Genomic DNA, 22,657 nt, shown 5'->3' on the forward strand with positions numbered 1-22,657 from the left:
TTTCAGGCAGGGGTCTTTCTCAGCCCTGCCTGGATATGCCGGGGACTAGTTACGTGGGTTACAGCCCCCTCCCATGTAATCTTAGAATCATAGAATTGTAGAGTTGGAAGGGACCATAAGAGTCACCTAGTCAAACCCGCTTGGTACAGGGATCTTTTGCCCAACATGGGACTTGAACCCGCGACCCTGAGATTAAATGTCTCGTGCTCTACTGACGAGCTATCACAGTTGCCTGACAACTGAGGAGACAAGGAGAGTCTTGTAAGCTATTTGTGACATGGCACAACCAACTAGCATTGCAAATAATAATGGGGGGAAAGACGCTGAGAACACCCTTTGGATCCTGGCCACGGTTTTGCAGCTCTTTATCATCCTGTCACTCGCAAGAACCTAGTTGGTACCTAGCTTTGTGGGAAGGCAGCTTTAAGGAGAATGGTAGGTTAGTTCCTTCCCCATTTATAAAGTAAGACTGCTAAGCAAGTCCCATTACCATGTCCCTCCCCACTCCTGTATCCCATCTACGTACATGCTGTACTAGCGGTGTATTTATTTAGGCTATGCTTCCCCCCACCTGCTGGTATTAAAAATCAGAGTGCAGCCTAGAATATTATTCTCTTATGAGAAGCTGTGACTTAATATATCACATTTTAGGGGTGCAGCCAGTATTTGGGGTGGCTCGTATTGAGGCCAATACAATATCTTTCTGCTCCTGTGATTACAGCTGGAGGTGGGGAACCAGCTGGTGATATTCAAAAGGCCACTTTTGAGTAAGGGGCTTCTTGTTGTTAACCCCTAAACTGAAAGATCTGCCATCTTTTCTTCTTCTTTGAAATGGAAACATTATTTTCAATGTTTTTTAAGGCATTTGCTAGTAGGAAAAACAAAAACATGACAGTCTTAGCACCCGAAACAGAAACTTGTTTTTTTGTTTTGTTTTTTTAAAAAAAAATGCTGAATAGTGAACACAGCAACAGCAAAGCAGAGTTGTGGGAGATTCAAGCTGTTTGCAATACATTTCGAGTTGTCGCATGCATTTTTTAAGCTCCCCACACACACACAATCACCCCCGAGAAATTCTTCAGCTGGGACAAGCTTTTCCCATCTCTATCAGTAACTTTAAAAAAAGGTAGTTACAGGTCCTGTCCTTTGCAGGCAGATACACCAAAACCACACCCCCTTTTGAACGAATGCTCCCCAAATATACAACCCAGAGTAGGTTTGTAGAATAGCCAGTTCCCCTATGCTGCGGAAGTAAGAAGGCAATTCTTGATCATCTACATTCTAAACGGCACTCAGGCCTTCTCACCTGACTAAGCATCTTTTCCCTAATAACAAGCAGCGGAGAACAGGAAATAGGATTAGTTTTCCCTCAATTAAAATGGAGATCTCAAGAGCCATCTCAAAACTATGGCTAATGAAGGTAGAACTGCCTGGGTGTGGCTGGGAAGGTAGATTAGCAGATGAATGCTTCTGCAGAACCACCGAGAGGAAGTTACGCAGCAACGGCTTATGAAAGTGTCTTCCTGCTGATCATTAGGCTAACAAGCCATGTATCTCGTTTCAGAGAGATCTTCTGTTACTGCAGCCTGTCGCCGGATCAGTGAATGGGAAGATAAACACGGGCGTTTCCATCAAGCCTCTCCAACTGACACAGCTTCCAAGTGCAAGCATGGACATCCAACAGTGTCAAGGGTTCTTCTGGGAAGCCAAGTTACCGGTCCATGCTGTTATCATCAGGCTGACCATGGAAGCAAAGGCGCAGCAGGGCCTCACAGAAATCCAGCTCCTCCTTTAAGAACAAAACGAAATAAAAATAAAAGTAAGGGAAGAGAGGCAAGTTCTGCTCCTTCTTTAATGGGCTTTCCGTTCTTAAGCGTTTGCCTTGAACTTGGGCAGGCAGTGGAAAGCCTCACCAACTGCAAATAAAGCGTGTGGTGGCAATGAAATCATGACACAGCTGGCATTCTCCTGGACAGTGTGGTGTAGTGGTTAGACTGCAGGGGTCGGCAAGGTTTACCTCGCCTGGGCTGTCTCACTCCAGCAGAGATCCTTCCGTGGGCCAGATTGAGCTTGAGCATGCGCACCGGCGATTTCCGGTGCCTGCATCCGCACATCCACAGATACAATTTCCGGTGCCGCGGAAGCGACTCCCCGCACCACACCGGTTTAGCACAGTGCGTGGGGACTCCCCGAGTGGGTGGCTCGGTTCGGGGGCGGCTCGTGAGCCGGTTAAACAACCCCCACGGGCCGCTTGTGGCCCATGGGCCTTAGGTTGCCTACTGCTGGGTTAGAGTTTCGGACGAGGACCTAGAGACCAGGGGGTCCAAATGCCCACTCAGCCATGAAGCTCCCTGGGTGACCTCGGCTAGTCAATTTTTCTCAGCCTAACCTACACCACAGGGCTGTTGAGAAGATGAAATGGAAGGCAGTAGAACCACATCTTGAACTCCTTGGAGAAGAAAGGCAGGAAATAAACACAGCCAACATATAAATAAGTAAATAAATGCCAAGTGCAGGGTGAACCTTTTACTCCCCCCCCCATCTTATTTCATAAGTGAATGTTCCAATAGGCGACAACACACAGCCCTACCCCCAGTCTGAAATGGTACGGCTAAATAGGAGCTGGACCATCTTGGCTGTGAGTCCTGGAAGATCTGATCCTTTGCCTTGCAGGTCACTTACCACCTGGCCTGGGAAGGCAGGACCTGGACTGACTCCAGCTGCAAAAGCTGAGGCTGCAGAACAAACTCTTTGGTTGGGGTACTGTTTAGGGTTGTTGTTTTTTCCATTGGGGTCCTTTGTTGCTGTTACTGAATTGTTACTGAATGTTTTTGTATCTTTATTTTTTTAGATCTTATCATGATTTAACGGGGAAGTTGTTCAATTTGCTTGTGTACTTTTTGATGGGTTTTATTGTTTATTGCTATTTTAGACAATTTGTTCACAACGTAAGCCCCCTTGAGTAAGGCCTTAACTACTGAAAGGCGGCATGCAAATAAAATGACATATGCCTGCATGTTGGCCGTTCTGCCTACAATTAACAGGGCTTATTGCGGCTCATGCATCTGCTCAGCCTTGCTTATACCAGCTGTGGGCTACCAAAACCACCTTCCTTGGCTTTAGACTACAGCCCACACAGCTTCCTATGGGTAGGAATGTGTTCTCAGTCTCACCTCAACATGGAGATTTTTTTGGAGCTGAACAGGGAAAAGGGGAGGGAGGTGTTAGGATTTATTTTTATTTTTTTAAAAAGAATTTAATGCCACAGTGAGGTTGTTCCCCATCCCCCACACTTACTCCATTATGCCAATTGTTTAATTATCAAGCTCGGCACAGCCTAATTGCTACGTTCAGGGAAAACTGTCGCTGGCTAACAGCAGGGGTGGGAACATGTCTGTTGAGAATAAACACAAGATGACATGAAACAGAAACAACATGTCCATCCGACCCCCACCCTCAAAACAAGTAAAAGAAGAGTACTTGGCCAGGGGGAGGGGAGAGAGAGAGAGATGGTGGCGTTGTGACACAACCACACTCGGAAATGAATGGCACAGTTCCAGGATCCGTGGCAAGGAAGCCAACTCAAGTTTTTTTCCCCTCCCCACTTCCTTGAGCAGCAGACAGAAAACCTCAGAGACAGCCTAGAGTCTTCCATGTGCAGCCTGTATTCAAACAGAAAGTCACCATCCGTCCGTGATTCTCAATGGGAGCCAAGTGACGTCACTCTATCCTTGGTATCTCTATGGTAAAAGTTCCATACGGCTTGCATTGGAAAAGAGCATGTGTTACAGCTTAGGTAAAGGGACCCCTGACCATTAGGTCCAGTCGTGACCGACTCTGGGGTTGTGGTGCTCATCTCGCGTTATTGGCCGAGGGAGCCGGCGTACAGCTTCCAGGTCATGTGGCCAGCATGACAAAGCCGCTTCTGATGAACCAGAGCAGCACACGGAAACCCCGTTTACCTTCCCGCTGTAGCGGTCCCTATTTATCTACTTGCACTTTGGCGTGCTTTCAAACTGCTAGGTTGGCAGGAGCTGGGACCGAGCAACGGGAGCTCACCCCGTCGCGGGGATTTGAACTGCCAACTTCCTGATCAGCAAGCCCTAGTCTCTGTGGTTACAGCTTGCTGTACGTTAAAAGAGAATTATATGAAAACGAGGTATAGATGGTATTTGACTCGTACAAGACTAGCGAAAATGTACAAGAACACAACCAACGTATGTTGGAAGTGTAAAGTTAAAGAAGGTCCATTTCGCCGAATGTGGTGGACTTGTAAAAACAGCTAAGGCCTTCTGGGAAATGATTTATAATGAACTGAAAAAATGTTTAAAATAACTTTTATTTTTTAAAAAACAAAAAACCATAGGCCTTTTTATTAGGTATAATAGGAGAAGAATTACCGAAGGATAGGAAAGTACTGTTTATGTATGCGATAACAGCAGCAGGAATATTATATGCCCAGGGATGGAAAGAAGAAAGAGCCCCACCAAAAGAAGAATGGATAATGAAGATGATGGACTATGCAGAGATGGCAAGGCTGACAGGGAAGATCAGGCACCAAGAAGATAACAAATTTAATAGAGAATGGCATAACTTCATAGAATATATTAAAGAACAGTGTAAAAATCTAAAAACGTTAGCAGGATTGACATAGCACTTGTAATTTAAAATAAGAAAGGATAAAAATGAAGTATAATAATTTGGATGAATGTAATTAGATGCAGATAAAAAAAGAAGATGAATTTTGGAAGCCAAGGGAGGGGGTGGAGGGAACCCCATGAAGGTACTGACATGGACTATGGTTTTGTGAAAGTGTGTGTGTGTGTGCGCGCGCGTATGTAAAAAACTGTTTTTTCTTTTTGAAACTTTGAAAATAAAAACACTTTTTAAAAGGAAAAGAGTGTGTGTCAGTTGCGGAATGCCTTGCTTTTTACTACTGTGCAACCACACTTCCTTAAGAACCTCCTTACAGAGGCCTTTTCTGACGCGTAGCTCAAGCACCCATTTCTGTGTGTCGCTGTCAGATGTCAAGCGCTTTAATGCTGCTTTATGGATGTGTTGTAAACTGCTTCTTGGGCACTGGGCAAGCTGATAAAAATAAATAAAATAAGTAAGTAAATTCTTCTGGCTACAGTGCTAGTGCTAATATTAATAAAAACAATAATTTTATTATTTATACCCCACCCACCTGGCTGGGTTATTAAACACGAGGCTGATTTAGTAACCAGAAAGAACAGAAAGGGGAGAATCTGCCTCTCCAGCAATAGGAGACTGCTTCTTCCTCTCACCACTGGGGGGCTGGGAGCAAACATGCCTCCTATATATCACAGGGCCAGCCTCAGTTGACTTGCTCTCTCGCAGATGGTTGATGGCTGGATTCTGGGGCCCTGAGCGGCGGAGAACCCCAAACTTCCTTCTTAAGCTGTTTCTGCATTGTGCTATTATTAGATGGGTGAAGCTGGGGGAATCCCACCCAGATGGGCAGGGTATAAATAATAAATTATTATTATTATTATTATTATTATTATTATTATTATTATTATTATTAGCTCTCCGTACTGCAAACAGTCTCCAGCAATGCACTTAAATAGGAATAGCCGCACTGCAAGCTTCAGAAAGTTGGCGTTTTAAAAAAGGTGCCTGGTGCCCTCTAGTGCCCAGCAAAGTAGAGCGAAGCAAGTGACACGCTCCCACCTAGGCAAGGAGGCGGCGGAAATGCATGGGGTTTCATAATTCCAAGCTGTTGTAGAATTTCACTTTGCAAAACCCTGGGCTTTTCCTTTCTCAGCCTTCCTTCCCCACCTGCTTTAAAGTAAATGCTCCGGCCTCCATTGCTGCAGAACCTGCTTTAAAGTAAATGCTCCGGCCTCCATTGCTGCAGAGCCAGGAAGAGGGGCCTGGATCTGGCTGGCGGGCCAAATCCTCACCCATCACGGGCGACTGCTCCCACCTGTCACCGTTATTACGGCAGGTGACAACTTCAATGGCCGCTGGCTCCCACCTCCCACCTATTTGCAGGTGTGGTTTGGATGCCTACAAAGCGAAGTTTTTCTTATGCAGACCAGGAAGGCTGTTTGCAGAGGGAAAATTTCGGTTTGTACTGCAGGCACTTTTTGAATCGTGGCCACACCTGTGTATGGATAAAAGTCAAAAGTGGCAGTCTGTCAGTGCCGATCAGCAAGGTCCGTTTGCCAAGAAATAATCAGGAGTACGATTTTAAGCTCCCGTTTCTGCAGCAGTGTCCTTACCTGACCCACATCTGATGGTTGTTTCTGGAGGAACAGCCTTGTGGGCCAAATTAGGACTCCTGCCGGGCCTGATCAGAGCCTTTGGCTGGAGGTTCCTAACCAGCGTTGGAAGAATAAAGCTTGAAACGGTTGTCATGCTCTACCCTGCCCTTCTTCACTCCACAAAACATATTCAGGAAGCTGGAAAACTCTGGCAGCAGAATAATTTATTTTAAACAGGGAATTTGAGTTTCCCCATTGGAAAAACCCAGTGGCAGTCCAGACATTCACACCAAGTTCATGCCACAGCTTGGTGGGAAAGGAACACATTTATTTCTGCCTACCTGGAACTCCTCCTGATCCTTCAGTAGCTGGCACCGCTCCTTTAAGAGCGCCTCGAGGGCCAAATCCGGTTCTTGACACTCCCGCACACCCTGAGGAAAATCTGTTACCAGGCTTGGGGGGGGCAAGGAGGGGGAAGGAATGGGAGATTAGAGATGAGCAAGTGAGACTTGTGAATACTGTGGATTCCTCTTCACGATTCCTGCCTGCCAGCCCCTCCACCAGGCTACTCCATTTCATCCCCCACACTTTTCCTTTCCAAGCGACACCCAACATCGCATAGCTATTGAGCATGCTCAGTCCTGATTGGACTGTTTTGTTGCCGTTTCTTTGCCCTATTAAGTTTCATTTCTTCAAAGGTTTTCCCCCTCTTTTAATTGCTGCAAATCTCATGTGCTTCCCCCCAGCATGCTTGTTTCTTAGTAGACCCAATTTTTGGCTGTGCCGCTGCAGGCATGCACTGTTTGAGTCCGCCAACAGAAGGAGTGACAGGGGAAGTGCTGTAGTCTGAAGCAGTTCAGCCCAAGCTCATGTCTCCACCCTCGGTAGGGTTGTAGCTGGCCTACAACAAGAAACAAAGCTCTCCTCCCCAAATAACTCAACGGCACCAGTGCCAAGCATGCCAGTAGCCCTCAACAGATCAGTCAGAGGAAACCCCCCCCCAAGATCCTGGCTCTCATTCTCGGCAGCCCAGTCCCCTCGATACCTGCACAAGGCTCCCAAGACGTGTTCATGGAAAGTGCTGTGTTCAGACCGGATCAGGGCCACCAGCTGCTGCACCATCCCCATGGAACAGAGAGCCTCTGTGGAGAAAGGGGTGGAAAAAGCTGAGGAGAGACACTTCCACTTACGGGAAGGCCTACTTTGGGGACAGCCCAAGATTGGTGGGAGATGGCCCACGTCCACTGCGTGCGGCCACAACGATTTCACAAACCAAGGAACAGCTCTTCAAGGCATCCTTCTAAAGTTCTCCTCACGACGTTTCCGAGCACAATTCCAAGTGTTGGTGCTGACCTTTAAAGCCCTAAACGGCCTCGGCCCAGTATACCTGAAGGAGCGTCTCCACCGCCATCATTCTGCCCAGACACTGAGGTCAAGCCCTGAGGGCCTTCTGGCAGTTCCCACTGCGAGAAGTGAGGCTACAGGGAACCAGGCAGAGGGCCTTCTCAGTAGTGACGCCTGGCCTGTGGAACCCCCTCCTATCAGATGTCAAGGAAATAAACAACTATCTGACTTTTAGAAGACATCTGAAGGCAGTCCTGTATTGGGAGGTTTTAAATGCTTGTTGTTTTTATTATGTTTTTATAAATGCTGTAAGCCGCTCAGAGTGGCTAGGGAAACCCAGCCAGATGGGTGGGGTATAAATAATGAATTATGATTATGATTATTATATTATTACCTTTCTGCTCTGGGTGGTTTATAAGGAGGTTCTGTAGGAGAAAGGCAGATTTCACCTTCAGCTTCTGCACATTGCTTTGCATGGCCCTCATAAGGACTGAGAAGCCATCAAGGCGTAGGAACTGCTGAAGGCCAGCTTCCTGGGCTCTTACCAAACCTGGCAATGCAACAAGGGGCAGAGAGAAAGTGGGGTTGGGGAGAGAGAGGGGGGGGGACAGATTGGGTTCATTAGCAAATGCAGTTCACAAAAGTAGGTGAGGCCCGATTAATATGATTTTCAATCACACGTGGGGGAAACCCTCGGCTCATTAAGCTCCCGAGCCTGAAATGGTGGCTTGACTCAGGGGTGAGGAAGCTGCCTCCTTGTCCCCCTGGTATCTGGTAATGTAATAAAACGCTGAGCTCTTTCCTAATGTAAGGGCTTTGCTATCTCAGAGGGCTGGATCAGACATGAGATGGACAAACGCCATGGGGAAAGCCATCGTATGGGGTGGGAGGGTCCTGTATCTGACCAGATGAACCGTTTGAGGGGGAGTGTGCATTTAATCCTCCCACTTCAATGCTTGGTCACTCAAACCACGGTTTACCCTGAAAGGAAAATTCAAACCACAGTTTACTCTGCGGAACGGAAAATGCAGGCAGTTGTATTGCTGCAGGACTAATCCAATTCACCCTTCCCAACAGGTCAGAACATCCCCACACTTACAGGAGATGGCAAACAGTGCCTTGATCCGGACGGCCTCGCTGGGGTCGTGGTCCAGCAGCTTCAGCAGCTTCCTCATGCAGCCCAGCGCCAGGGCCTGCTCCTGCACCTTGGGCACGTTCTGGGCACAGGTGCCCACCAGGTGAGCAGCCCGCCAACGCAGCTCCTGCTCCTCATGCTCCAGGTACCGGTGTGCTAACAGCCGCATGCCCTCCAGTTTGCAGAAGTCTGGAAGGACAGCAAAGGGGTCAATGGAAAGAAATCAGGCAGCCCAACAAAACTGGTAGGATATCCTGCAAACCCACCCCAGGACTATGACTTAGCTGTGGCTCAGTGGGGTTACAAAGGGTGACTACTTTCCACCATATAATCTTGGGTTTCCTGTGTAGGACACCCACCACATTAGGAACCGTAGGGTGCAATTTACTCTTAATTGTATTTCTTTCAACCATTTATATATACACCACTTAACACCATAATCATAAATGGTGGCCCCCTCCCTGTGGGACACCCTCCCATCAGGTGACAAGGAGATAAAGAACTATACAACTTTTAGAAGACATCTGAAGGCAGCCCTGTATCAGGAATTTTTCATGTTTGACGTTTTATTACGCTTCTATATTTTGCTGGAAGCCACCGAGGGTGGCTGGGGAAGCCCAGCCAGATGGACAGGGTATAAATATTATTAATCTCTAGGCAGTGTACAGTAAGAGTTTAGAAAGATACAGTAAAGATAAAATCAGTTTAAACTATATTTAAGAATTGGAATGTTTACTTAAAAGCCCTGCTGAAATAAAAATATATTTGCTGGGTGCTGGGTAGTCAAGGAAGGAGAGAGGCCTGTCTGATCTCAGCTGACTCTCCACAGAATGGGGCCTGCAATAGTAATGCATGGCTTCTGGCACCCCAGCCATGAGGGACCCTCAAACAGTGACCCTCCTGAAGCCCTCAGTGAATCAGATCCTTAAGGTATCCTGGACCCAAGTTGTTAAGAGCCTTGGAAATTAAGAGAATAATCTTGCCACCTCTACATTTCTCACTTCTTAGATCTTAGCTGAATCTCTATTTCCTAGTGTTTCCACACCAAATTACTCCTCTTCCCCACTCTCTTGCACACTCTCTTTCTCCCTTGCACACACGCACGCACACATATAGAGGAATGGGGCCATTTCTATACCTGCAGCATTGTCCAAGTTTTCACACAGCTCTGCCAGAAGGTCCAAGGCACCTTCTTTGTTCTCAAGGTCAGAATGCGCTTCCTCTGAACTTTCCCCTCCACGTTCTGCTCCGGGGGTTGATGGCTCCAGCAGCCTCAGACATTCCTTCATCTGTTCCACCTCGTCCACTTGCCCCCGGAAGGCCTCGACCATCGCCTCCTGCAACCACTGTCTCCGCTGCAGAGTGGGATAGGGAACAGAGGTGAATGAAAAGGAAACATATTGGGAATTTCATACACACGTGTCCTTCCTCTTCCTGCCAAAAGCTCACTCCTTCCCCCAGAAATAACCTAACTTTTATCTCCTAGCCCCCATATCAGACACAACCTCTCTCCTAGAAGAGTCTTGCTTTTCAGCACCTGCCAGTCTAGTTCCTTGCATACACCACGGAGTTAGGGAAAGTTGTGCTTAGAAAATTGGCTTTGGGGTCTTCGCCGCTGCCATCAACTCCTCTTGGAGCTGCCAACTTTAGACAGGAGCCAAACTGTATCTCTAGTGCAGGGGTAGCAAACCTGTGACCCTCCATTGATGGACTCCAATTCCCATCAGCCCCAGCTGATAGCCAATGGGCACAGATGTTGGAAGCTGTCATACAGCAATAGCTGAGAGGGCTCCTGGTTCCTCAAACTGGTTTCAACAGCAGTTTGACAGGCAGGCAATGCTGCCTTATCTCCATGCCCCTCCAAACGTCAGCGGCTAATTTGTGAATGCTAAGCGCTGCTGTTAAAGGCACAGGAGCAGGCCAGCTTGTGATCTTTTTCTCCTAGCCCCAAGCTAATTCCATGTTGCATGGTGCAATGGTTAAGGCAGGAATGGACAGTGTGTATATGTATGAATACACAAACACTTTTTACAAATTGGATATACAGTATTAGATATATCTTAATATATTTGAGATTTGTATGATTTTTATTTCTAGCTTCACAGCATTAGTTGGATGAGCTTAGTATTAGTAATGTAATAGCAACGCAGGGAAAACATTTGGATAATACCTCCTAGGCTGCTTCTGATCCAACCTGCTCTGCACCTCGCTAGATAATCTTGGTATTTAGCTTCAGCAATCAACACTAGCTTTAGCGCACCAGGATCGCAGGACAGCACCTTCCTCAAACTCATTCCCCAGATCTAACAACCATTTGACCTCACCACCACCCCTCCTATAAAAGCCAAGCCACGCACCTCATCAGACATGGGCTCCATCGGGGCAGGTTCAGCGTTCCCTGCAGTGACGGCCATCTGCAGCAAGCCCTGGAGGTTGCGGGGTGGTTCGCGAGGTGGCTGGTTCCCACCGGCACCTCCTTCAGCCATGGTTGGGGAATGCCGTTCCAGTCAGTAGGCAACTCACAAAGCTTTAAAGAAAAAGCAGAGAAAATGAGAAACGAGCATGACTGAGAAAGCAGGGGGTCAGCCTACCTGCCAAGACACTTACCAGGTGTGTCTTGGCTCCAGCTCTTCTTTTGTGCAAACACCATGACTATACTGATAAGTGGGACCTGCAACAAAGTGTTGCAGCGTGGAGTGCTCCCGTTCAGGGTTCCAGCCAGGGTACGCCATTCAGTCCCTACGCACCCAACAATCAGCCAGCAGTTCTTGGCACTAAGCATGTTCAGTCCTCAATGGGCTGCTTTTGAGGTTTCCCCACACTTAGGGTTCCTCCCCCTCCCCCCCAGATTTGTTTGGGGTTTCTCCAAATCTGTTAATGTCTATTATTGTTTAATTTTCTATCCTGCCCTTCCTCCGTGAGGATCATTTTGGCCACCTAAAGGTCCAGACTTGGAGAATGAGTATGCTGTCAGTACATACAGGATTCAGGCTTCCACATTTCCAGACTCACATTGGGAATTCTGCTGCTACCCTCTGACAAGTCCCAGGTTTCCAGTAAAACCTGAAAATGCAGAAGTGGCTGGATAATGCCCTGGAGGTCTCGTAGGGCTCTCCTTCCCCAGCTCCAAGATTGAAGAAGACTGGGGCTTGCCTGGAAACTGGTCTGCCAAGGAACCTGGAGCAATTTGGCCATGCAGCAATAAACTGTCAGGTACCCGCCATCCTTTCCCGAATGAAAGGGTGGCTTCACAACGAGGGCAGAGGTAGCCACAACTTTTGGCTTGGGTATCGAGACCACGCCAAAAACCACACAGCTCTGAATTTATTTACAGAACACCTTCAAAGCACAGTCTAAAAGTCAATACAGAGAGAGTAAGATGGAGGCAAGGGTAAACGCCACACCAAGATACCACAGGGGAATAACTCCATCTTTCCATTTCCTACTGTTTATGGTGCTCAACAAGAGTAAGCCACCTTTCTCCCACTGGATGCTAGCTCATTGCATCACTTGGGAGATGGTCTGGGAGAGGCCACAAACAGAATGTATCTAGCACCCAGAGTCCCCTCACAGAGCAATGAATCTCAGAAGAATAGAAGAAGAATCTATTGATAGACCACTTTAGGATTTGTTGGCTCTGTGAGGTGCTTGGGGAATCTCCTAACAACTCACGGCATCCTTAACAAAGTACAGTTCCCAGGATTCTTTGGGAGAAAACAAGGCCTCTTTAAAGTCTAAACCACAGAGCCTAGGGCTTGCTGATCAGAAGGTTGGCGGTTCGAATCCTTGCAACGGGGTGAGCTCCCGTTGCTCGGTCCCAGCTCCTGCCAACCTAGCAGTTCGAAAGCACGTCAAAGTGCAAGTAGATAAATAGGTACCGCTACTGCGGGAAGGTAAACGGCATTTCCGCACACTGCTCTGGTTTTGCCAGAAGCAGCTTAGTCACGCTGGCCACATGACCCAGAAGCTGTCTGCGGACAAACGCCGGCTCCCTTGGCCTATAGAGCGAGATGAGCGCCGCAATCCCAGAGTCGTCCGCAACTGGACCTAATGGTCAGGGGGTACCTTTACCTTTAAAGCGATGTGACACTTCTATAAATGTATCGTGTAGTTGGGGCCTTGGCCTGACCCAACAGGACTCTTCCTTAAGGTTGGTTACGCTACTCCACCAGCCAGATGCTTCCATAGAGACACAGGAAACTATAATATGGGTGGTCAAACCACCGGTCCATCTAACTCAGCAATGTCTACACTGACTGGCAGCAGATCTCCAGGATTTCAGACACGGGTCTTTCTCCCAACCCTGCCAGGAGAGGCCAGGGATTGAACCTTGGCAGACCCTTCTTCCCCTTCCAGCAAGCCCACTCGCCAAGGCTCAAAAGCCGCTAGCCCAATTCCAGAGTTTCTGCCCTACCTTCTCCCCGCACTTTTTTAAAAAAAGTTTTTAATTAAGTTTTACAATTTTATCACCATCACAATCAACATTATCTCAAAAACGAAACAGAATATAAATCCCCCCCACCCGCCCGTGACTTCCCTCAACTTCCTTTTCTGGTTCTATTGAGTGTTTGCTTCCCCTGCTTGTTTTGTTCTACCTTAATATTGCAATCTTTAACTTGAATATTATTATATTCTTAACATTTTTATACCACACTGTACTTGTTTTCATATTTCCTCTTACACTTTGTTAATAACATCTTAATTTCTATGTTGCCGATTGTGTTTACTCAAACCCCCGCTAGTGAAACACGTCTTTACAGTTTATTTTACCAAAATAAAAAACTTAGTTGGTCTTTAAGGTGCTGCTGGAAGGCATTTTTTAAAATTTTGTTTCGACTACGTCTTTACAGTGTTTCTGTAAATACAGCACAAATGGTTCCCAGTCTTTTTAAAAGTCTCTATTGTCCTTGTTTCACCTTCTCCCCACACGTACGGTAACCAAGCTGCTTTTCATTTTCCTGGGGGGGGGGGGAATCAGCTGTCTGGCCGGGGCGGGTGGGAGAATCTCCCCATTTCCCGGTCAACTTCTCCCTCGCCCTCTCTTTTGCCTCCCCTCCTCCAAGCCTCACCCACCGCAAAGGGTGGGCGGCCCATTCCCTCCTCTAGCCAAAACTACGCCCTCCCGCCCCCAGCTCCCCCCTCGCCCCCTGGCGCTTCCCCCGAGGCGTCCCTTCCCCCGCCACCCCACTCACCCCACAGGCAGCGGCAGCGGCAGCGGCAGCGGCCCGTCTCCGAGCTCCAGGCTCAGCTTCTGGAAGCGGCCATCTGCGACCACGTGGAGAGGAAAGGGAGGAGAGGAGCGTCCTCTGAACCGGGGGAGCGAGGCGGCCCCTGGCGGCAGATCGAGGGGATCGCACGAGGAGGAGGAGGAGATCCCAGAACCTGCTCCCAAATGCTCGAAGCGCTTTTTCACCGGTGATGCGAAGCGTCATTCAGTTGGCGGGTTGTTGCTTTTTGTCCCCCCCCCTTCCCCCGTCTGTGCATTGTTGCCCCCGCCACATAAAGCGACTGCGGAGGGATTTATGCGCCCTAAAAACAAGAAAGGATGCTTTCTGAGAGCGGGTCCCCAAATGTGCACGCGCCTGTTCAAAAACGCGGGAGCTAGCCAGGTTTTGGGTTTTTTTTGTTTTGCCCCGGGTTTTTTTTTAGTCACGCCCCCAGCTAACTTGGCCTCCCACCAATTATTAAGGAATGGGAGGGTGATGAGGACCAATCGTGTGATTTAGGATACAGCATCAGCTCAGGAAAGCCAGAAGTTTTGAAGGGAGGGGCAGCTGCCCCCCCCCCGGGTCAATAAAGATACATAGCAAACTGAGGTTCTGGCCCCCAAATAAAAGGCCTGCTCACCTAACAAAAATATTGGCTACGCCCATTCTGTGAAGTGATTCTGGACCCCACTTCCATCCGAAGGGAACATGGCAGCCGTTTGTGGTGAGTTCCAGCGTGGATCTTCTCAATTGTGGATCTCGATTTTGCAGCCTTGACACCCTGCGTGGCAGAACTGCCTGCACCACCCTAAATCTGGCGCTGACTTAATGGTCTTACAAGCCCCCCCAAAAAAATTAATAGGACAAACGGAGACCCCTGCTTGCTCGGGTCAAAGGCCCATTTAGTCCAGCAGCATCCGCTTCTCACAGTTGCCAAGCCCACATGAGTGCAAAAGTGTGTTTTCCCTACTTGCGATTCCCACCATCTGGGATTTAGAGGCTTACTACCTCTGACAGTAGAGATGGAACGTAGCCAATCATGGTTAGAAGCCATTAGTAAATTTATTCTCTGTGAATTTGCGTAATCCTTTCAAGCCATCCCAAGGACGCTTACACACGATACCTTTAAAGCACATTCAAAGCACATTTCCCCACCTCAAATAATTCTGGGCGCTGTAGTGTTTTTTTTTAAGGGCGGCTGGGAATTGTAATTCTGTGGGTGGTCAACTACAGGACCCATAATTCTTTGAGGGAAAGAACACACTTCAATTTTGCTATACAGTGGTACCTTGGTTCTCAAACGCCAAAAACCCAGAAGTAAGCGTTCTGGTTTCCGAATGTTTTTCAGAAGCTGAACATCCGATGCGGCTGTTGGCTATTGTTTCTGGAGCACCTGCACCTATCAGAAGCTGCGCCTTGGTTTTTGAATATTTCGGAAGACAAACGGATTAAGTTTGGCGTTTTTTCTTTTGCTATTTCTTTTGCGTTTTTGTTTTTGTGACTGTGTGGAACCCGGTTCAGCTACTGATTGATTGTGTGACTGCGGAAATGGATAAAAGCCCCCCCCCGCCCAAACAATGACTATCATTTAATTTTAATTTTTATCATCTACAATACTGTCTTATTTATTTTATAGTACAGTACATTGATTATTGCTTTCATTTTATGGATTAATGGTCTTGTTAGATAGTAAAATTCATGTTAAATTGCTGTTTTAGGGGTGGTTTTTAAAAATCTGGAACGGATTAATCTGTTCTGCATTACTTTCTATGGGAAAGCGTGCCTTGGTTCTGGAACGCTTTGGTTTTGGAATGGGTTTCCGGAACAGATTAAGCTTGAGAACCAAGGTACCACTGTAAAGGCAATTCTGCTATAAACTGTACACAGTTGCTGGCCGTCACTACATCTTGTGGGAGTGAGTTCCATAGTTTTAACTGCATTGTGTGGGAAAGTAGTACAGTACTACTTCCAATAGGCCGTGTGTATGACTCAGCTTCCTTCAAAATACTGTAAAACAGCTTTGCTGTGTTACCCTCCTCCTCATCCTGCCTCATATGGCACCTCTGATCCTGTAGTAAAGGATGTGATGTAAATTGCTTTCCTTTTGTTTCTCAAGGCAGACATACATTACTCTGTAACAGCAAAGCCTTCCATAGAAACTAGCTGGGTTTTCAGGTTATTTTACCTGAAACTGAGGTAAGTTACCCATAGGCACACTAAGAATAGAGATATCTTATCCTATCCAACTGAGATCTCCAAGTTAAAATTCAGATCTTCATCATCATCTCAATTTCTTAGACACCTTCTAGAAAAGAAATAAATAAATCTAGGTGACTTACAAGCAGTAGGGAACATACGGTGGTACCTTGGTTTAAGAACAGCTTAGTATATGAACAACTTGGATTAAGAACGCTGCAAACCCAGAAGTAGGTGTTTTGGTTTGTGAACTTTGCCTTGGAAGCAGAATATGTTCATCTTCCTGTTGGGTGTGTTCCATTTGTAAATTGAGTCCCACGCTGCTATGGGAAAGCATGCCTTGGTTTAAGAACGCTTTGGTTTAAGAACGGACTTCGGAACGGATTAAGTTCGTAAACCAAGGCACCACTGTATACAATTTTAAACATAACCGTAACAGCCAGTGAAGCTTACAGTAATAAAACCCATGAAAACCAGAACGCATTGCAGTGGCCATTTAAACCAATCCTGATTCTAAAAAAATGATAATGATATTGTCTGGGAGTAGAATAAAGCCTTACCTGGAGCTATAAACATAGTAAAATGGGCACCAGGTGGGCCTCACTAGGGAGAGCATTTTAAAAAAATGGAGGGGTCACGTCCCGACCACAAAGGCTCTTCTCATTACCCTCCAAACCTCTCAGAGGAGCATTTGGAAAAGGGCCTCATCCAGAAGCCCAGCATACTGCAGCATCAGTGGGGGCCACTTACCCTGTCAGAGCCCACCAGGGCTGATGCCTTGCTTGGGTCCTCACCATCATCCTCAGGCACTACTCAAGACCCTCAGTGGTGTGGATGCTGCTGGTCCTGGCAGTGCGCCAGTCAGTGAGCTCATGGTGAGCTCGCAATGGCGGCTACCATATTTCATTTTGCACGATTTTATAGGAGATAAGATTTCGTGGTCACCAGGCTCCAGTCAGAACTAAGCAGGCGTTTAGCTTCCAGTCTACTGTGGTGCTTACTGCCTAGAGAGAGAGTGGGAGAGGTCTTTATGCGCCGCTTGTGGGCCTCTCATAGATCCCACCGTGAATTGAGGACAGAATTCTGGACTAGACGGGCCTTGAGACTGATCCAGCAAAGCTCATCTCATGTTCTTAGGGTGACCATGTGTCCTACTTTTCAGAGTGCAGTTCTGTATTTGAAGGGCAGTCAGCAGAGAGTGCTCTGCTTGAAGGGCCATGCAATCCCAAATCTGGTTTGAAGAGGAAGAAGCATATGAACAGAGAGGAGCAGCCTTGAAGTTGACCATCACCCCGAGAAGACTGAGCCAGAACACAGGTCATGGGGTCAGCCTTCCCCATTATGGTGAGATGTATTTCTATTTAAATCTATATATACTGTATATAAATGTAAGCTGTCCATGTTTGTTATATTCCACTTTTCTCCGAAACCGCTTGACCAATTGCGTTGAAATTTGGACACAACGTCACATGTGACTAGGCGAGTGTTTGTATAAACTTAGATTATAAAGATGTCACACCTAACACAGGTAAAAACATGTTTTTTTGGGAAAAAGCAGAAAAACAGGAACATGAGAGATTGCAAAACATCGCCCTCTAGCAGCGACTCCACTGGTACTGCAGTTAGAAAAGCTTCCCTTTCCAAAACAGCTCAGCTAGGGTTTGCAGGGAAGAACGAAACAGCAGACTGGGCTGAATGGAGGTGGGGGCTCGCCTGGGTTGGGGATGGGGGCAGGACGGGTCATGGGTCGGGACGGGGTGGGGGGAATCACAGGGATGAGCCACAGCATGGCTGGGTACAGCTAGTTATTTATACCATATATAATCAAGTATAAGCCTACTTTTTCAGCACCAAAAATGTGCTGAAAAAGTTGCCCTCGGCTTATATTTGAGTGAGGCGGGCAGCAGCAGAGAAAGGCACAGGACCGGGGGTTCGGAGAAACGCTGCACTGCAACTCTCCGAACCCCCGTCCTTTGCCTGCTCTGTGTGAGGCGGCAGGGAGGAAGAAGTGGCGAGGAAGTGATCCTTCCTCGCCGCTTCTCCCCCCCACCCTGCTGCCGACAGCTGGGAAAGGCATAGGATGGTATTTATTTTTATTTTTGAAATTTACCAGTAGCTGCTGCATTTCCCACCCTCGGCTTATACTCGAGTCAATAAGTTTTCCCAGGTTTTTTTTTTAAGGTAAAATTAGGTGCCTCGGCTTATATTTGGGTCGGCTTATACTCGAGTATATACGGTATATATAAAATTCTAAATTTGCATCTATGCATATAAGTCAACCTGTACATTTTTTTGTGCAAATATTTATCCTAGTTGGTCCTTTTCTCTTGGTGATAATAGATTTCCTCCTTCATGTGCATAAAGTGGCCATCTTGTTGCTGCTGCCGCCAGGTAAGCTGTGGAGCTGTTGTGTCAGGAGTATGGGCAGGAGTCAGGCTCTGGGGCCTGTAGTGCCTTGCAGGACTGGGGCCTGCCTCAGCTTGTGCTGGGGAAGCAAGGCGTGGCCACACAGGTGAAGACCTCAGCTTGTGCTGGAGAGGCAAGGAGTAGTCACCCAGGTGAGGCCACTTGAGATCTCACTGCACCTGGTGGCAGGCGCTGGGAGGGATAAAAGCCCAGCATTTCCCTTCAGCTCTTGGCCACAGCAACGCTATCCTTGCCTGGTTGCATCTGGCCTCCTGCTCCTTGGACCCTCGCCTTGTCGACGCCTTGCTCCTCGACCCCTGGACCTTCGCCTTGCTTCTTGTTCCTTGGACCTTCGCCTTGCTTCTTGTTCCTTGATCCTTCGCCTTGCTCCTTGGACCCTCGACTTGTCGACGCCTTGCTCCTCGACCCTTGGACCTTCGCCTTGCTTCTTGTTCCTTGGACCTTCGCCTTGCTTCTTGTTCCTTGAGCCTTCGCCTTGCTTCTTGTTCCTTGGACCTTCGCCTTGCTTCTTGTCCCTTGATCCTTCGCCTTGCTCCTTGCTCCTGGGACCCTTGCTTTGCCTTCGCCTTGCTTCTTGTTCCTTGGACCTTCGCCTTGCTTCTTGTTCCTTGAGCCTTCGCCTTGCTTCTTGCCCCGTGGACCTTCGTCTCTGCCTTGCTCCTTGACCCTGCAACTGCCTGCTGCTGGACACTCAGCCCTGCACCTGTTCCTGCTTCTTCACCACCATCTTGCCTCTGGTCCTGACGCCCGCCAACCGGACCGTGACATGTTGTAGTGCCATTGCTACAAATGGGGAGGCAGGCATTAGTCAGGGGTAGGGGAATGAGGGATAACCAAAGACAGCCTACACAGGGCCCTCCAAAATCTGCTGCTGGGCCTGCCCCCCTACCCTGAGGATCTCCTGATTGAATAGTAATAACTATAATTACAATTATTTAGAAAGATATACGGACTGCTTAACCAAGGAGCTTCCTTCCATATATTGCTTTATTTAACTTTTTTGAAAACACAAATTAATGATAAAACATAACGAAACAGATGCAGAGAGGGTGAGTATTAACATAAGAGGCTTAAGACAGCTCAGTAATTATACTTCCCGATAATCTTTACACTTCCTTTCTCCTTTAGAATTTCTTCACAGGGCTTTTCTTTGCAGGGTTTTGAGATGAAGAGAAAAATCAAAGAGCTTTCTAAGAGGTGCATGTAATAAAATTGTAGGTAAAACACAACAAAATCCACAAAATTATTTTTAAAAAATAACCATAAATAAAATGATTGTCATTAAACCACAGAAAACAAATATCATCTGCTGGCCTTGATGTCCCCCGGCTGTGAAATGGAACCAGTGTTTTCTAGGTTGCGCTTTCTGACTGCAGGGTTGTGTTAGGTTGACTTGTGGGACCCTGGGATAGCATGTGGATAGCATAGCTTGGAGGCAGCCGACTTAAAACAGCACACGTGTTGCTGATCTGTGATCATGGTCATCATCAGCTGTAATAATCAAGACTGGCTGACTGACAACACACAATCGCTGTGCTGGAAGGGAGCTTTTGTCTGAGGACCCTGCCTCCCTACCCCTGCCCACATTCACCAGCAATCATTGGGCACTGCCCTACTTCTTGGGTCCCAAAATATTCCAAGGACCGGCGGCAACAACAACCTTGTTTTTGGGTTTTGTGGAAAACATGTGTGGGGAATGCCCACTTCTGCACGCAAGGGAGAGGATGTCGACAAGACGGGGTTCCTTCTTCCTACATCGCCCAATAAAAATAAACTGGCCTAGATTTCTGACTTGGATTTAATCAAACAAACTGAACAACTAAGGAAAGAGGCAGAGAGAGAGAGGGAGGGAGCGCTGGGATTATTTCTGCCTCGCAGACAACTTGAAAGTTCATCATATCTTCTTTCGAAATGTCAGCCGCTGCCTTCCTGTCCTGCTGGCGATATCTTTCTGTCCCTCACCCACATTTGTTCCGAGCTTGAAATGGTAGCATTGCAATGGTCAGGTGAGATGCAGAAGCGGTGGGGGGTGTATCCCCACCCCACCCACAGCGCTTTCCCCTCTATCCTGATCCTCCTTGCACTCATTTTTGCCCTGCCTCTTGGTCTGGAGACCTTCGGGGACAAATAAAAAGAAAACAAAGGTGGGTGAATATCCCAGTAAAAGAAATACACTGCAAACTGGGCCACAGCACAGCAGCAACAGCAACAACAAAGGGACGAAAGTGTCATTGGTGCAGAAATAGAAACTCAAGGTTGCAGGCCAACCCAGTCTCTGAGCACTGTGAGATTCCAGGGGGTCCAGGCATTGACCCAAGGTCTGTGTTTCCTTTTGGAAATGAGGCGCAGCAAACTGTGGTGTCTTCATGATGCATGGTTTATTTACACATATTTACAACCTGAGCCTGCAATGGAGGGGTTCACAGCATTTAGCTGAGACGCTCTTGCTTCTCCCATAGCCACAGCCTTGGATTCTAGTGGAAATCAGGCATGGCTTCCTCTCTCTCTGACTTTCCAGCTAGCAGCTTTTTCCTCTAGGTCACATCAGGTAAAGGTAAAAGGACCCCTGACCATTTTCCTCTAGGTAAAGGTAAAAGGACCCCTGACCATTAGGTCCAGTCGTGACCGACTGGGGTTGTGGCGCTCATCTCTCGTTATTGGCCGAGGGAGCCGGCGTACAGCTTCCGGGTCATGTGGCCAGCATGACAAAGCCGCTTCTGGCAAACCAGAGCAGCACACGGAAACACCGTTTACCTTCCCACCAGAGCGGTACCTATTTATCTACTTGCACTTTGACGTGCTTTCGAACTGCTAGGTTGGCAGGAGCTGGGACCGAGCAACAGGAGCTCACCCTGTCAGGGGGATTTGAACCGCCAACCCTCTGATCGGCAAGCCCTAGGCTCTGTGGTTTAACCCACAGCGCTACCCGCGTCTAGGTCACATCACAGTAAACTCTGCCCTTAAACTTCAGATTGGTCCCTCTAACTAAGAGCTGAAGGAGGGGCCACACCCATTTTTTATCTGGCATAGAGCCCCTTTCCTTTGTTCTCTTAATGGCCCATCACCCAGACAGTTACCTCATCAGGAAGCTGGCCTGGTTTGATTAGCTTTTAACACTTGCTAGGATTATAAGCGCCTGATACCCACAAATGCATAACATAAATTTATGCCTGCTGAAAAAGCATAAATCGTTCCCCCCGTTTTGTTTCCTCCCTCCCACACCTTTGTTTAAAGGGGGCTTTTGAGGGGCTTTATTTTGCTCTTTACTCTGATGCTAAATTGCTATTTGGTGCTACATATTTTAGTGCAATTCTATGCACATTTACTTGCGAGTAAGACTCAGTAAAATATGCACAGATTACCCATGTTATTTGGGGGGGGGGGTTAAGATAGTGTGTCCCCCCCCCGAATGCCATACATTGTTTTGTGTCATTCTGTTTTAATGTATGTACATACCACTGTGTACTTTTTTTATTCAAAGATGCAGTAGAACAAAAGTAACTCACAGCGACGTACAGTAATAAATAAATAGCATACATTTAAACCAGCAGATCTAAATCTAAAACTCATTCATATTTTTAAAGGGCAGGACTGAAACATCCCACCCACTGAAGGAGGGCACAGTTAATTAAAAGCCCAAGGCCTGGTAGAAAAGAAATATTTTTCCTGGTGCTTAACAATATATATAAAGTGATTCTAAAACATCAATTCTCCAAAGGTAGATCCTGATGAAGCCAAAATGGCAGCATGCACACACACAAGAAGATGGGATCAGCAGGTCTGGGGGAACCCCAAGGCCTGCAGAAGTCCAAGATGCATCAGTGAACTCATTTGTAAGTGTCCTGTGTTCCTACATTCACCCCTCCCTGTGCCTACTTGTAATTAAACGCACGCAGGTATGGTTTATCAGGATTCCTTGAGGGTCACTTCCAGTCTGACCCTGGCCTTGACCGAATGCATATCCTTGCCCTGTTTATCCTCACCTCCTCCTCTGCTGTGCCAAACTATTGATTGTAAGCTCCTCAAGGCAGAGACCTGTGACCCAAAGCCAGCGGAATAAATGTTGCTTCTTGGGGGGTGGGTGTCAGCAATTTCCTCTCCGCTGCCCCATCCCCTGC

General features: G+C 47.5%; 1 protein-coding gene across 1 annotated transcript; it reads right to left on the reverse strand.

The window, feature by feature from the left end:
* Window positions 1-944: 944 nt before the first annotated feature.
* On the reverse strand, window positions 945-14,008 carry HSPBP1 (HSPA (Hsp70) binding protein 1). Its single transcript, XM_035136393.2, has 8 exons — window positions 13,902-14,008; window positions 11,067-11,236; window positions 9,848-10,064; window positions 8,674-8,898; window positions 7,969-8,124; window positions 7,276-7,372; window positions 6,572-6,683; window positions 945-1,789 (listed from the first exon to the last, which is right to left on the reverse strand). Exons 2-8 carry the CDS (start codon window positions 11,193-11,195, stop codon window positions 1,712-1,714), a joined length of 1,014 nt encoding a protein of 337 aa, XP_034992284.1. The 5' UTR covers window positions 11,196-11,236; window positions 13,902-14,008; the 3' UTR covers window positions 945-1,711.
* Window positions 14,009-22,657: the final 8,649 nt, after the last annotated feature.

Source organism: Zootoca vivipara, chromosome 13, assembly GCF_963506605.1.
Source record: "Zootoca vivipara chromosome 13, rZooViv1.1, whole genome shotgun sequence".
Classification (NCBI taxonomy): Eukaryota; Metazoa; Chordata; class Lepidosauria; order Squamata; family Lacertidae; genus Zootoca; species Zootoca vivipara.

What these genes read in the sequence shown, in the direction of transcription:
- HSPBP1 (XM_035136393.2), bottom strand. Translation starts at nt 11,195, where the DNA reads ATGGCTGAAGGAGGTGCCGGTGGGAACCAGCCACCTCGCGAACCACCC. An exon ending in TGGAGCCCATGTCTGATGAG is followed by an intron (nt 10,065 to 11,066) that starts GTGCGTGGCTTG and finishes CCCACTCTGCAG; the next exon opens with CGGAGACAGTGGTTGCAGGA. An exon ending in AAACTTGGACAATGCTGCAG is followed by an intron (nt 8,899 to 9,847) that starts GTATAGAAATGG and finishes CTGTCCTTCCAG; the next exon opens with ACTTCTGCAAACTGGAGGGC.